General features: G+C 40.0%; 1 protein-coding gene across 1 annotated transcript in view; it reads right to left on the bottom strand.

The window, feature by feature from the left end:
- Positions 1-1,454: 1,454 nt before the first annotated feature.
- Positions 1,455-13,454, bottom strand: part of ACSL3 (acyl-CoA synthetase long chain family member 3) — a 56,533-nt gene continuing 44,533 nt past the window's right edge. Inside the window, exons 10-15 of the mRNA XM_090284624.1 lie at positions 12,786-12,958; positions 11,096-11,170; positions 9,851-10,042; positions 8,397-8,511; positions 6,811-6,968; positions 1,455-2,929 (exon numbers count right to left, since the gene is read on the bottom strand). Coding sequence (XP_090140750.1) covers positions 2,772-2,929; positions 6,811-6,968; positions 8,397-8,511; positions 9,851-10,042; positions 11,096-11,170; positions 12,786-12,958 — 871 coding nt within the window. The 3' untranslated portion in view covers positions 1,455-2,771. The remainder of the gene's footprint in view (positions 2,930-6,810; positions 6,969-8,396; positions 8,512-9,850; positions 10,043-11,095; positions 11,171-12,785; positions 12,959-13,454) is intronic.

Raw genomic sequence — 13,454 nt, 5'->3', positions numbered from 1 at the left:
CAAAATCCTGTCAATTTTAAGCAAGGTGATGCCAAGTTCATCTATTCTTAAACACTGCTGAGAGCATTGTAACCTTTAGAGGATGGTGGGTACCAAACCTATTACTTAAAAACAAGGTCGTACTTGGAAAGTTTTGTTTTGTTATTGGCAAAAACTTTCTAATGAAGTTTGAGCTAAAAAATAGAAGCGGGGAAGTGAAGGTGCAGGCGCGAGAAGTAGCCACCAACCTGTGTGCTACAAACTGCTGAACTTGTCATAGGAAAGGTTCAAGCATTCTTCAGCTCGTTTCCAGAAAACAGTTCTTCGGAACCATTCTTTTAGGATCTACAATCTATATTCAGAAGTGTATTAGACACAGCGATTTACTTTGTCATGCCTGTTTTCCCACAAGTACCTTCTGGTTAAAGCAGTATTTCTTATAATAGAGTTATAGTTGTTGAGTTTTGATTCTTTTCCCAGCAGCTTTTTCTTTCTGAAAGGGTAATATTAAAATACAGTTTTCCAAGGCACTATAGACGGTTTGGGTTAGAAAGTAATCGGTTTGAAGCCCTGGCTGCTGTGGCTCAGTGGATTGAGCGTCGGCCTGAGAGCCAAGTGTCGCTGGTTCGATTCCCAGTCAGGGCACATGACTAGGTTGCACGTCAGGTCCCCAGTTAGGGGCACGAGTGAGAGGCAACCACACAGTGATGTTTCTCTCCCTCTCTTTCTCCTTTCCCCTCCCTCTAAAAATAAAATAATTAAAAAAAAAAAAGTAATCAGTTTGAAAAGGGATTCTATCTACTAAGTTAATTTCATACTGTGCTGTGACACCTGACACCTGACATCTGATATTTTAGGACTGAAAGGAATTATTTTAAAAATGATTAAAATGGAATTAAGATACAGATTAAACCAGTCTTATTAGATGTTTCTGAAAAGAAACAATTTTTATTCTGAATCAATAAGCTACATATTCATCTGACATTATTTCAAGTCCCAATTATCAACATCTCTCCTTTGAAGAACTGAACCTTCCTTTTCTAAGTACAACTTTTTAAAAGTAATTTGAAAGCCAACAATTATTCAGAAGATAAAGCATCAGAAACAAATTCCACCCACCCTGTTTTAATTTGGGGATCACAACATCCTGATACACAGGTTCCATTTAATTTCTTTCAGATTTTTAATTCTTGGCATTTTTCCAAACTTTCTGATAAACTATGAAGAGAAAAGCATTCAAAACATCATACAAATATCAAAGAATACAAGTTCAAAACCAAACAAAACACCACATTGCAGTATCTGCAAATACGATGTTGGAGACATGACCGAGAACGACAGGCCCCGGGCCCCCAACACTCCCACTCCCCTGCACACATCCATGTTCATGTTGTTTTTGCCTTTTGATGCCTAAAGTGAGAATCAAGAAAATAACCAGTATGACATAAAAACATGGTACCTATGTTTTCTTAGTCTTGATTTGAACACAACTGGTACAATATCACTTTTAATAATGTTCAAATAGACAAGCAACACACATGAAAACTATGTATATCGTACAACCAATGCTTTTAGAATCACAAATAAGTTGCACATGAGCATGAAAATCTACAAATTAAAACTCATCTCACATTTCAAGTTCTCCTGTACGTCAGTAAGAATGCTACTATCGGAAGCATTCTAAGTTAATTTTGTAGTGTAGAAAGCTTATGATAGAAAAGGTAAGGTGCTTTCTCAATAAGCTAAATAGACCCACACATACACACAAACACCAGTGCAAATCATGAAAAAAATAATAATAATAAAAAATCCTAAATTTGGAAGTGAAATAGATTAAACGTGTAGATGGAAAGTAGGCGAGTGGGACAGAACGCACTTCCATAATTAATGTGTCATAAATACAGACAACCCAATGTACATGCGATCAATGACACAGAGAATCCCCTTCTACCTTTGTGTTTTAAGTTCCGCCCTAACTTCTGGAATTGGAAGCACGCTTTCCGGTGCCACCCGCACACCAGAGACTGACCCCTGACGGTGAGCTACCGGGGGCTGACTGTCCACGGGCACGGCACTTGCTGTCTCCTTCCTTCCTGTTAAATCATAACCCTCTACTGCTCCGTTGCTCCATGCAGCGCCAACCAAACTTCATTTTTATCTTAGAAAAAATAAATGCATAAAAGAAGACACTGTCAGGCATACATTCACCAAGTCTCAATTTCTTCAAACGTTAAGTATGGGTATATTTAATTCTCTCAAATGCATACAAGACAATAATTACACAGCAACGAAGTTTTTGTTCAACAATGATTTGATCCATAAGCATTTGAAATTTACATAATTCACATCATACATAACCTTAATTTTTTAAATACTGTAAGTAAAAAAGCCCCCCGAATAACCAATTCTTATATTTCCTATTTATCCCTCTATACATCCAAACTTTAAAAAGTTACAAACTGAACATTGTACAGAACATACAAATCATGTTTAAAAACGTGAGGTTTTAAAATCACTGTTCCCCAGTATGATTCGGAGAAGTCCTCATGCTGACGAGCGCAGTCCCGGGTGGTGAGGGGAACTGCAGGACGGGGAGAAAGAAGAGGCAGACACAGGTTTGCTGTCTCAGTCTTTTACTCATCCGGTCAGTGAGAAGTGGTGACGTCGTGAGAAATAACAGTTTAGGTTTAGTATGAGGAATGGACTTGGCCTCACAGTCTGAGACATGCATTTCAAGTATTTTCCTATTTGATCTGGGCTCCCTGCAGCAAACTGATGCTGAAAGAGAAGAATTACTTCCTTCCATACATCCGCTCAATGTCCGCCTGGTAATGTGTTTTAAGCTCTTTGCGTTTCAGCTTGAAGGCATCTGTCACCAGACCAGTTTCCGGGGTCCACGGTTCAGGACTCAAACGAATTTTCACTGGAATTTCAAACTTTTCCAGACTTGCTGAGATGGTGTAGGGAAAAATATAAATGCAAAGTCATGAAAAATGTACAAGTAAAATTCTTAGCAAAGAATCTTTGCGTACCCATCAAAATGCACAACCAACCACCCATGAATCTCACTTCCAAGCAATCTGTCCCTCAGAAATAAATGATAGTTATCAGTTATAAAAAAAAATGGTATGAATAAGAATAGCAAAAAACCTAGAATTCATGTCCATCAATAGAATGAGTTGGATAAATTATGATACAGGCTTAAAAAATAATGCATTCAGTCATCAAGAATGAGTAAGATCTATATGGCATGGATGTATAAAGTTTTTACAACATATTCCTAGATTTTTAAAAAGGCCTTTTTTTGGTCTTGTTTTTACATATCGGATAAACTCGAATGCATGTAGATGTGCAGGACAAGAGGGACACACAGTAAACTATGAACTGTATACAGTTCTAGGGCTGGGATCCAGGCTTAACAAGAAAGCAACGGTCACTTGTTACTTTACACCTACCTGTTTTCCCTAAATTCATTATAAAGAGCATAATCACGTCAGAAACTAAAAAGCAGTCAAGTCGAAAGAGAATCTTGTCACCGAACCAGAATAAGGGACAGAACGTTTGCTCACAATCGTGTTCCTGACACAGACACTCAGCAGAATCTCAATAGCAGAGGAAGGGAGGCCAAACACACTTCCTTAGTAAGACTGACTTATTTTTAAAGCATTCAGTCAACAAATATTTGAGGAAACATACTGTGTAAAGTACTTTACTAAACGGTCTTTGAAAAATAAAAAAATGGATAGTTTCTGCTCTCAAGTGGTATACAACATAACAAGGGAAAATAGGTAAAGACTGAGCCACAACAACGTACTTATAAAATACTAAATGAAAGGTTCAAGTGTCTTAGAAACAAGAGATTTATTAATACATTAATATATATTAACTCTTAACTTGTAAAAATAAGCAGAGATAAAGCAAAGTTTTATTCTGCAGGGATTGAGAGAATGCCAGGAAACCGCTAGGAGCCGAGGGGCCAGGCTGGGACCATAGGACTCACGGGGCGAGAGGTCTGCCATCCCTGAGATGTGGGAGAGACTGAAAACCCAGTGTGGGGAGACCAGGTAGGTTTTAAATTTCAAACTGCTCAGCACTCACTCAGTGTGTTGGGAAAATAAACACAGAAATGAGAGCTGCAATAACTATGAGTGTTTCTTCCTATTTTGTTATGGATATGCTCATATATATGTTAAGCAAAGATTTTTGTTCTCTTCCCCCTTTTATCATATGTATTAGTAAGTTAACTTTATTTATAGTATTTCACTCACAGGACATCAAAGGGGACAGTAAAAACCACTCTAGGGGCTCGCATCCTCTTCTGCGTAAGAGGCATTTCAGTCACGGGCAGGACAGTCATGCCACGTTAGGCAGATGTCGGACTTGATTATTGGCTTCACTTGCAAATCAACTGTGGTTTCGGAAGCTGTACAAGGAAGCCAGGATGATAGGGGTGAACTGTGATGGTCAGTTTCCTGTGTAAACTGGGCTTGGCTAGAGTTCCCAGTTAGTCAATTAAACACTAATCTAGGTGTAGCTTTGAAGGTATTTTGTAGATGTAATTAAGTCTACAGTCAGCTCCCTTTACGTGAGGAAAATTACCCTAGATCACCTTGGTGGGTGTGATTCAGTCAGTTACAGCCCCTAAGAGCGGAGCTGAGGCCTCCCCCAAAGAAGCAGCGCCACTAGGAACAAGAGCATCAGCTTGTGCCTGGGAGGCCCGCCTCCAGCGCTCCTGCCCTGCCCAGTGAGCCCAGTCATCACGCACACCAACTCCACGCAGTAAGCTCTTCATCTACGAAACCTACTGGTTCTGTGTCTGTGCTGTGCACCCGATGAGCGTAGATTTGGGTTACGAATGAAGCTGAATGCCTTCTTCACGTCACATATAGAAACCAACTCCACATGGGTTAAGGACCTAAACCTAAGAGTGAAAACTAGGAAACCCAGGGGTCTATCTTTGTGACCTGGATGAGGTGATGGTTTCTCCGGTGTGATACCAAAAGCACAAGCAACAAAAGGAAAATATTAAAATAAACTATCTTATCAAACTTAAAACTGTTGTGCTTTAAAGGACACCATCAAAAAGTAAAAACTAGAATAGGAGAAAATATTTACAAATCACATATCTCATAATGGAATTGTATCTAGAATATATATAGGACTCATAAAACTCAATAATAGAAAGACAACTTCATTTAAAAAAATGGGCAAAGGACCTGAATAGCCATTTCTCCAGAGAAGCTATACAACGGCCTGTAAGTGTATGAAAAGATGCCCAATACCATCAGCCACCAGAATATTACAAATCAAAATCACAACGAGGTACCTCGTCGTACCCACTAGGGTGGCTAGAAGCAAAAGGATGGGCAAGGACAGAAATTGGGGAAAAGGCAAGAAAACTGGAAGCCTTGCACCACGCTAGTGGGAATGTAAAATGGTGCTACATTTTATAAAATAGTTTGGAAAAAAATATTCTAGAAAATGGTCTGGTGGTTCCTCAAAAGAGCCAATATAAAGTTAACACAGGCTCAGCAATTCCACTCCCAGGTATTTATCCAAGAGAAATAACACATACACACCAAATCCTGTATACAAATGTTCACAGCATTCATGATTCAGTAACAGCCAAAGTGGAAACATCCCAAATGGCTATCGATAGATGAATGGATAAACAAAATGTCATATCATAGCCATACAGTGAAACATTATTTGGCAATAAAAGGGAATGAAGTTTTAATACATGCTACAAGAAAACATGAATGAACATGATGAACATTATTCTAAGTGAAAGAAACAAGTCACCTAAAACCATATATTGTATGATTCTACTTATACAAAACCTCCCCAAGAGGTAAATCCATGGACACAAAGTAGATCAGTGGCTACCAAGGGCTGAGGGTTTGGGATAAGATGGAGGGGAAGCCACAGCCAATGGACGCAGGTTCCTTTTGGGGGCGATGACCATGTTCTAAAATTGACTGTGGTGACAGCTGTCCAGTTCTCTGAACATAATACAAACTGTTCACTTTAAGTAGTGCACATTAAGTGAGTTGCCTGGTATATGAATCACATCTCAACAAAGCTGTTAGTATATAAATAAAATTAAAAGCAAAAGTATATAAATCTAAAATTATGCTTAATTATTATTTCAGTATTCTTTCTTGCTTAGAAATTTTGTTGGGTTCTAATGAATATCTATTAACTCAATTTAGCATCGGCCCAAAGTTTTAAGTTGCCTAAAACTGCTGGAAACTATCTGCAAGCTGACATACTAACAAAATATAATTACTATTGAAATAAAGAGAACAATAATTCCACTGGGTTAAATGCAATTTACACGTTCCATACACTTGATCAACATATCCAAGGAGAATAAAAGTTCACGCCTATATTGCACTTAAGGCTGGTGACTCAGAAGGTTTTTATTAAACCAACAGGATTAACCTAGTCTCCTTGTCTCCCTCCCCAGACACGGAAGGCAGGTGCAGGACGAAGTGGTACAACCAGCTCCCAGTACAGGAAGAGTACAGACAGAGCAGAAAAGCGGCGTGGGCCTCTGAGGGCTGGGACGGCCAGGGCACGGACAGGGTCTCGGAAACAGCTGAGAAACGTGGAGAAAGGGCCCACCCAGAAAGCAGAAGCTGCAGAGAGGAGAGCACTCTGACGCATGGTCACCAGCCACGGGGGCAAATGACCGTGTGTCCCACGGCAGGACTTGGGTGGGGGACTGATAAGTACGCTCGTCTCCTAACGGCAGGAGGGGAAGCACTGTAACCGAAGGCCTGTAATGTAACGGGACGAGCACACCCACTGACCCTCCTCCCATCTCACCTGAAATAGCAGCTTCGGACAGCACTTTGAGTACCTCGTTTTCCATCTCACAGCTGTTACACAGCTCCTCCCACGTCCCTTTAAGTCCTTTCTTCCGAGCTAGCTCTGTTAGTTCCTTTTGATTTGGCACAACAAATCCAATGACGTAGGAATGGTAGCTGAAATCGACAAAGGACGGCTTCATGAAGGAACTGAACGGCACACCGTTCAACTGCAGCTATAATCACACCGACGTCTTACTGGCCAACCCTCACTGCTGTAGAGAAAACGCAGGAGGCACACAGGGTGCTGGTGTACCGAACTCACGCCGCAGCCACGTGACCGTCCGAGTCACAGCACGTTCCGATGCTTTCTTTGGTGGAGTTCATTGCTAAATAAACCTTAACCTGACGTTTCATGGTCAATTTCAAATATACACAGGAATAGTGTCATATATGCATTTTTTAAAAATATTTTTTATTGTTATTTTTTATTATTACTTTATTTTATTTATCTGTTTTTAGAGAGAGGGGAAAGGAGAAAGAGAGGGAGAGAAACATCAATGTGCGGATGCCTCTCACATGCCCCCAACTGGGGACCTGATGAGCAACCTAGTCATGTGCCCTGGCTGGGAATCGAACCAGCGACACTTGGTTCACAGGCCGATGCTCAATCCACATATACACATTTTTAAAAGAAAATTATAAATATTAGAAAGCTCATCTTTAAAAAAATCAGTAATTCATAATAGGCTGAACAAAAATAAAAGTTAATATAAATAAGAAACTGTATCTAAAGAAATTTGGCAGCAAACCAAAGTAATATCACACAGTCTGTAAAACCCAGAACCGTGGCATCACTAAGAAAAGCACTTCATTAAAGGGCCGAATCATTTATCCACAGAAATGTAACAAATCTTTGACTGGGGTTATCACTCAAAGTCTGTTTCTAAATTGGTTCTTCTGATGGCAGAGCTTATTTTTTCCCAGTAATTATCACGTCACCGGCTGCAGCGAGGTCCCTAGACTGGCCACAACCCCCCAGCCATCAACACTGAAGCGCAGTCAGAGCCCCGGCAGCACTGTTGGGAAAAGTGTATCAGAGCGCCAATCTGAAACTCGAACTCGTTCCCCAAGAAGGCACTGCTGGGTCTTTAGCTTTAAACTCTCCTTCCCAGCTGCCTCTGAATCATCATGGGCTTGACACAGCTTGAGGAGGAAGCCCTCAGCCCTGGCCAGGGTCCCCAGCAGGCCCCCTTTTAGAGCAGGGACCCCCAACTTCTCCCTTGACTCCCATTTCCTCTGGGCTGGTCCTGGGAAGGCTCCCCACGCAGAGGGGCAGGCAGCCAGGCTCCCACGCAGGGGGAAGGCGGACTTTGCCATCTGCCCCTCCCTGCCCCAGAGGGCACTGAGGTGAGACGAAAAGCAGAAAACGGACACAGGAAGAGGAGGAGGGGAAGCACCGCAAGGACTCGGCTATCTCACCACAACCACAGAAGATAAGAAGGAAGAGTTCTAGGTGCAGTTTCATGAGGACCCATATGGGAAGGAAATGCTAATGATAGCGCACCAAATGTTGTAAGGGTTGCATGAGGTCTACTTTCTTACCTGTTTGCATATGCACAAATGTTATCTATTAGTGGAAGATTCTTCAAAGCTGCCTCTACTTTCCCAAGAGAAACATATTCTCCTGCCTGAAGTTTTACAAGGTCCTTTTTACGATCTGTGCAAGACAAAGGCCGGAAGGGACACATTAGAGAATAGCATTAATCACACCTTTGACACAGAAACACTGGCCATTCTCTAAGCAAGTTGCTATCAATTAAGATCATTATAATGCTTATGCTAAAATTAAAAGTACACAATGCAATTAAGCCCTAATCTTGATATTATTAAATACATTCTTTTTTTTAAATTAGCTTCTGAATGAGGGACCCCCCCATCCCCCATCATCAGGGCTTTAGTTATGTTCTTCTGGACAGGTACAGTCCTGGAACATTGTCCAGGAAGGTAAAGAACATACTCAGTGCCAGCCAAAAGATCACGTTCTGCCCGGAGAGGTGCATGATGGTCTGCTAAGTGTTAAGACTCTCAGCCTGCTGTTTGGAAAGAACTCCTACAAGCGAGGCCTGAGCTGAGTCCTGAGGGAAGACTGAGCGACAGCCAAGGGGACAGCACTGGCGGACGGAGACGGAGACGGAGACGCAGACACAGAGCCGGACCAGCTCAAATTACGGCAGCAGAGGAGGAAGGTACCCCCAGAAGTAAAGGTAAACGTGAGCCGGGCCACATAACAGAGGAGCTCCGAACTGAGCCTCGAATACATACAAAATACATGTCTCACAAGGTTTTCAGCAGGCAAGTGGCCCAGTGGGGTCAGTGTTCAGAATTACACGGTGGCAGCACAAAGGTGCATTTAAGGGGAGCAGGTGTGGCGACCGCGAGGACTTTCCTGCGACAGGATGACAGAGGGTGCAGCCTAACCTACGACCACGGTAAGAGGCACGGAGAAGAGAAGGACCTCAAGGCCTGCTTCGCAAGGCGGCTTGGTGGGCTGTGAGGTACACACAGGGAGCTAAGGAAGCGTCTCCTCCCAGGGCTCTGTCAAGCCTGGGACAGAAATGCCATTAACTGAGAGAGAGAAGCTCAAGGAGGAGCAGGGGAGGTGTCTGTCGCCCCCTGAGCACCAGGCTCCCTTAGTTCTCACAGGCAGGGCAAGGACGTGGCTCCGCCAGGAGGGAGCCCTATCCAATAACCTCTAGACAGCAAAGAGGTCACAAAAATGAATGTTCCTTATTAAGAATCTGCCTTCTTAAGGGTTACCTAATAATAAGTAAAAGTACCACTGCTGTTGAGCAGATTTTGAGACCTTATAATCTGTCACGCCAATAATTCTGCACAGTCCCTATTGTAAACTTTTGTTCCAGAGATGATGCAACAGACCGTACCAACCTTACATAGAGAGACTTTGATATTAAACAGCTTCTCTAAATACACAGCATCTCTTCTGCAAAACGATTTCAGAAATACCCACATTCCAGAGAAAATATTAGCTGGCTCACCGATAATCTTTAAACAACCATCGGGGTCAAACTCTCCGATGTCCCCAGTGCAGAGCCACCTCTGCCCATTTTCGTCTTCAAAGAAATCAGCTTTTGTTTTTGCTTCATTTTTGTAGTATCCCATTGTCACATTCTGGCCACCAATAAGAATTTCACCCCTGGGATGTGGTTTATCAGTATTAAAGTATCCACCTAAGAAAGAATAATTTAGTTAATCCAATTTATTTACCCTTATATGCATCATGTGAAAATTGGAAATTGTTAGTTTCTAAACAGGGACACTTGCTTTCAATCCAATTCTAGCTTTCCAAAGAAAATAAGGCAGATGCTATAAATTAACAAAACTCATCAACATAAAACTAGATTAACAAAACTTCAGTTACTTAACCATAGAACTAATGCTTTTCAACTATTATTTTACGAAAAAAATTCCACTCAAAAATCCAACATCTACGGTATAAAATAATTACATATAGTTCACAGAAAACTCCTTTAAGAATTCTGTAGAGATTCTTAAATATCATACTAATAAACTAACAAAAGCATTAAATCATGCAGTTAATAAGCGGACAATAAATCTCTGTATAAAAATCAAATTACTACATACTTAAAAGATTTATTTAAACATTTTCACTAATTCTGCTAAAAGATAACTAAAAAAATTACATCTGAGTTTTAGAACCTTTATCTTTACTGTGTATGAAAGAGCATCCAAACAAGTAACTGATAATATGTACGTGTTAACTGGATAAAATAAAAACTTTTAAGAGTAATTAGTATTTAAGTGACATATAACAACAGATTCTTATGAAACTAGAATAAAAATTTCCTTCTTTTAATTCTTGGTTGAAGCCCTCAGGGAAAAGACAAAAAAAAAAAAAAGTAAAAATCTCTGATTTCATAGAATAAATTTTATAAATTTGCTTCTAGAAAATAAAAGTTATGAAAATTCCTAATTAACTGACATAATTTACTTTTAGTACATCTCCCAATTTGTTCTATAATTCTTGTATTTCTATAATAAAATACTAAGGAAAATAAAAAGTTATAAACTCTTCAGTATCATCTTTGAAACAAGCAAAGTAAATGCGGTCATACAGCTCGAGATAAAATATATGTATTACAAAGGACAAAAATAAGCACTTGTAATTTTATATCCTCAAATACGGAGGAAAATGAAGCACACCACCAATTCTGACACGTAATTCGAGACACTTTAAGGCTCTGCAGGAGAACATGTGTTACCTTCCTCCCAGTTCTTTAATTTGATTTCACAGCAAACCAGCGGCGCCCCCACTCGGCCAGTGTTGTAGTCCCACACTAAAATGCAAAAGAAGAAAGTCCTTGATTACAGTAGTTAATAAACTGCTCCATTTTTCTAAATTACCAAAAACAATGACTTGTCCTAAATCTTAGGTATATCCAGAGAATCCTTAAAAGCAGAAGTCACAAACTGGTGAACCACAGGCTGTGTGGTCCACCCTGAGTTCTCTTTTGTTTTTAATCTAAATTGATCACTGACATTTAAACAATCAAGACATTTTATGTACAAAGGTGGACTCTCCAGGAATCCCCCGTCCCAGCGCAGCAGCAGCAGCTGTTGTCCTCATTTGATGGGAACAGCTGCTCCAGTTCCCCAGACTCCTTACCCATCGAGGTTTCCTGCCTCAGGGCCTGCTTCTCCCCTTAAGCAGCTGCCTGGTTCATGAGTTCGAAGCCCCTATCTTAGGAAGTGATGGAGCAGAGTGGTGTGCACCTATTCCATTGTATCAGACCCACAGCGCTGCAGTACCAAGCAGCTCTCCTGTGCTCTCCCACGCGCCACTCTTTCCACGTGAGATCGCAGAAGCCTCCCCCACAGGAGTTACGCTGTCGTACCCCGTTTAAGTTCATGCAACCAGGGTTCAAAGGCAGGCTCCAGAGTAAGATCACTAACTTTCAAGAGCCTGAGAGAAGAACCCACCATTATAAATTCCTACTGCATTGTGTTTCCTCTTCAAAGACCGTTGAAATAGCAAAAAGAAAATGCCTATCTTTAACACTTTACAGAGGTTTACTTACAAAGTCACTGATTAATCATACTTTCAAAGTGAATCTTAAAAACAGAAAAAATTAAGATCCTCAGGAAAAAAGGAATCATATATGTACTTAAAGACTACTTGTTTATTTCCTACAAAACAAAACTTAGAAGTAGCTTCCAAAAATATATAAAATACAGAGAACATAATTGAAAACAGAATACTCCTGTACTTACAGGAGTAATGCATAAAAATAGTACACAGAAGTACTCAAGGTAAGTGAGAAAATCGGCAGTGAAGGGGTGTAATATCTATCAATATCTAGAAAATACAAAGTAGAAACATAGCTTTTTCTAGTACTAAGAAGCAAAGTAACTTTGTCCTATAAAAGAGATACATGAGGTGCTATAAAATTCATCTGGGAACTACCTGGGGAGCAGATCACAACCCCAGCCATATCATCATGATAAGCTCTGAAAATTATATTATATAGACCTTTCTCTCCATACTTACACAAACACCCCTTCCCCCAAGAAACATTTCTGAATTAGAGCTTCAATACACATACCTAAACTAGACAAAACACATTTAGTTTTCTATATAAACAGAACTTAATAACTAATGTTATAAATGTATACAATACGGCCAATACTTTTTACTAAAGTCTCCTTCCAGAATGCTAGTTTTTTTAATATTACCTAATTTAAATATGAAACACTCCTCTAGATGAATTACTATTAGATGTAATACATTCTAAAACCTTAAATAATCACATAACATGGATTTACCATTATTGTGTTAAACAAATATCTTAACCCCTCTTCTCCTATATATTTGCAGAAAACCACCCATACCAAAAAAACGCATGGAGCTGCATCCAGCCTCAGCCGGACCCTCCGCCCGCGGGGGAACCTGACCTTCTGTGATCGTTCCAGCGCCCGCAGACTCAGTGAGCCCGTAGCCCTGCCCGACGGAACAGCAAAAACAGATATTCATGAAGCGCTGTGTGGCTGCAGAAAGCGGAGCGCCTCCACACAGCAGAAGCCGAATATGTCCACCTAGCAAGCTTCGAACTTTCCGGAAAATAAATCTAAAAAAAAAAAATTAGAGAAACACAGGATTGTAAAGCTGAACGGGATTTCCCAAGTCATTTAGACTCATCTCCCAATTTTGATATTTTTAGTGACTTATCCAAGGCCACACACCCAATTCAAGAGATTATCTTGACCCACTACTTAATCTTAATTTTTAAAAGTTGAACCAAGTAAAAAATACATGATCTTCTTTAAAAATTTTTTTCAAATAATAGTTGAATTCAAAGTTGTCTGGTTTAATTTTGTATAATGGAAAGCCCTTGTTAATGGGCACAGCCATCTGTTTTATATCATTATATAATACATATTATATTAATACTGAATAATCCTATTGTATGTTTATAAAACTGAGCATTAAAAGTAATTTTTTACTTTAGCTTACTTCATTAGAAATGTGTATATATACAACTATCTAACTTTTCTAAAAATTTCACTAATTCAAGTTCCAACATCTTTATTATTTACAAATTATCTGATTAATTTAAAAAAGAA

The sequence above is a fragment of the Furipterus horrens genome, unplaced genomic scaffold, assembly GCF_987537825.1.
Source record: "Furipterus horrens unplaced genomic scaffold, mFurHor1.1.pri manual_scaffold_1, whole genome shotgun sequence".
NCBI lineage: Eukaryota > Metazoa > Chordata > Mammalia > Chiroptera > Furipteridae > Furipterus > Furipterus horrens.
This window is presented reverse-complemented; position numbering and strand designations above follow the sequence as displayed.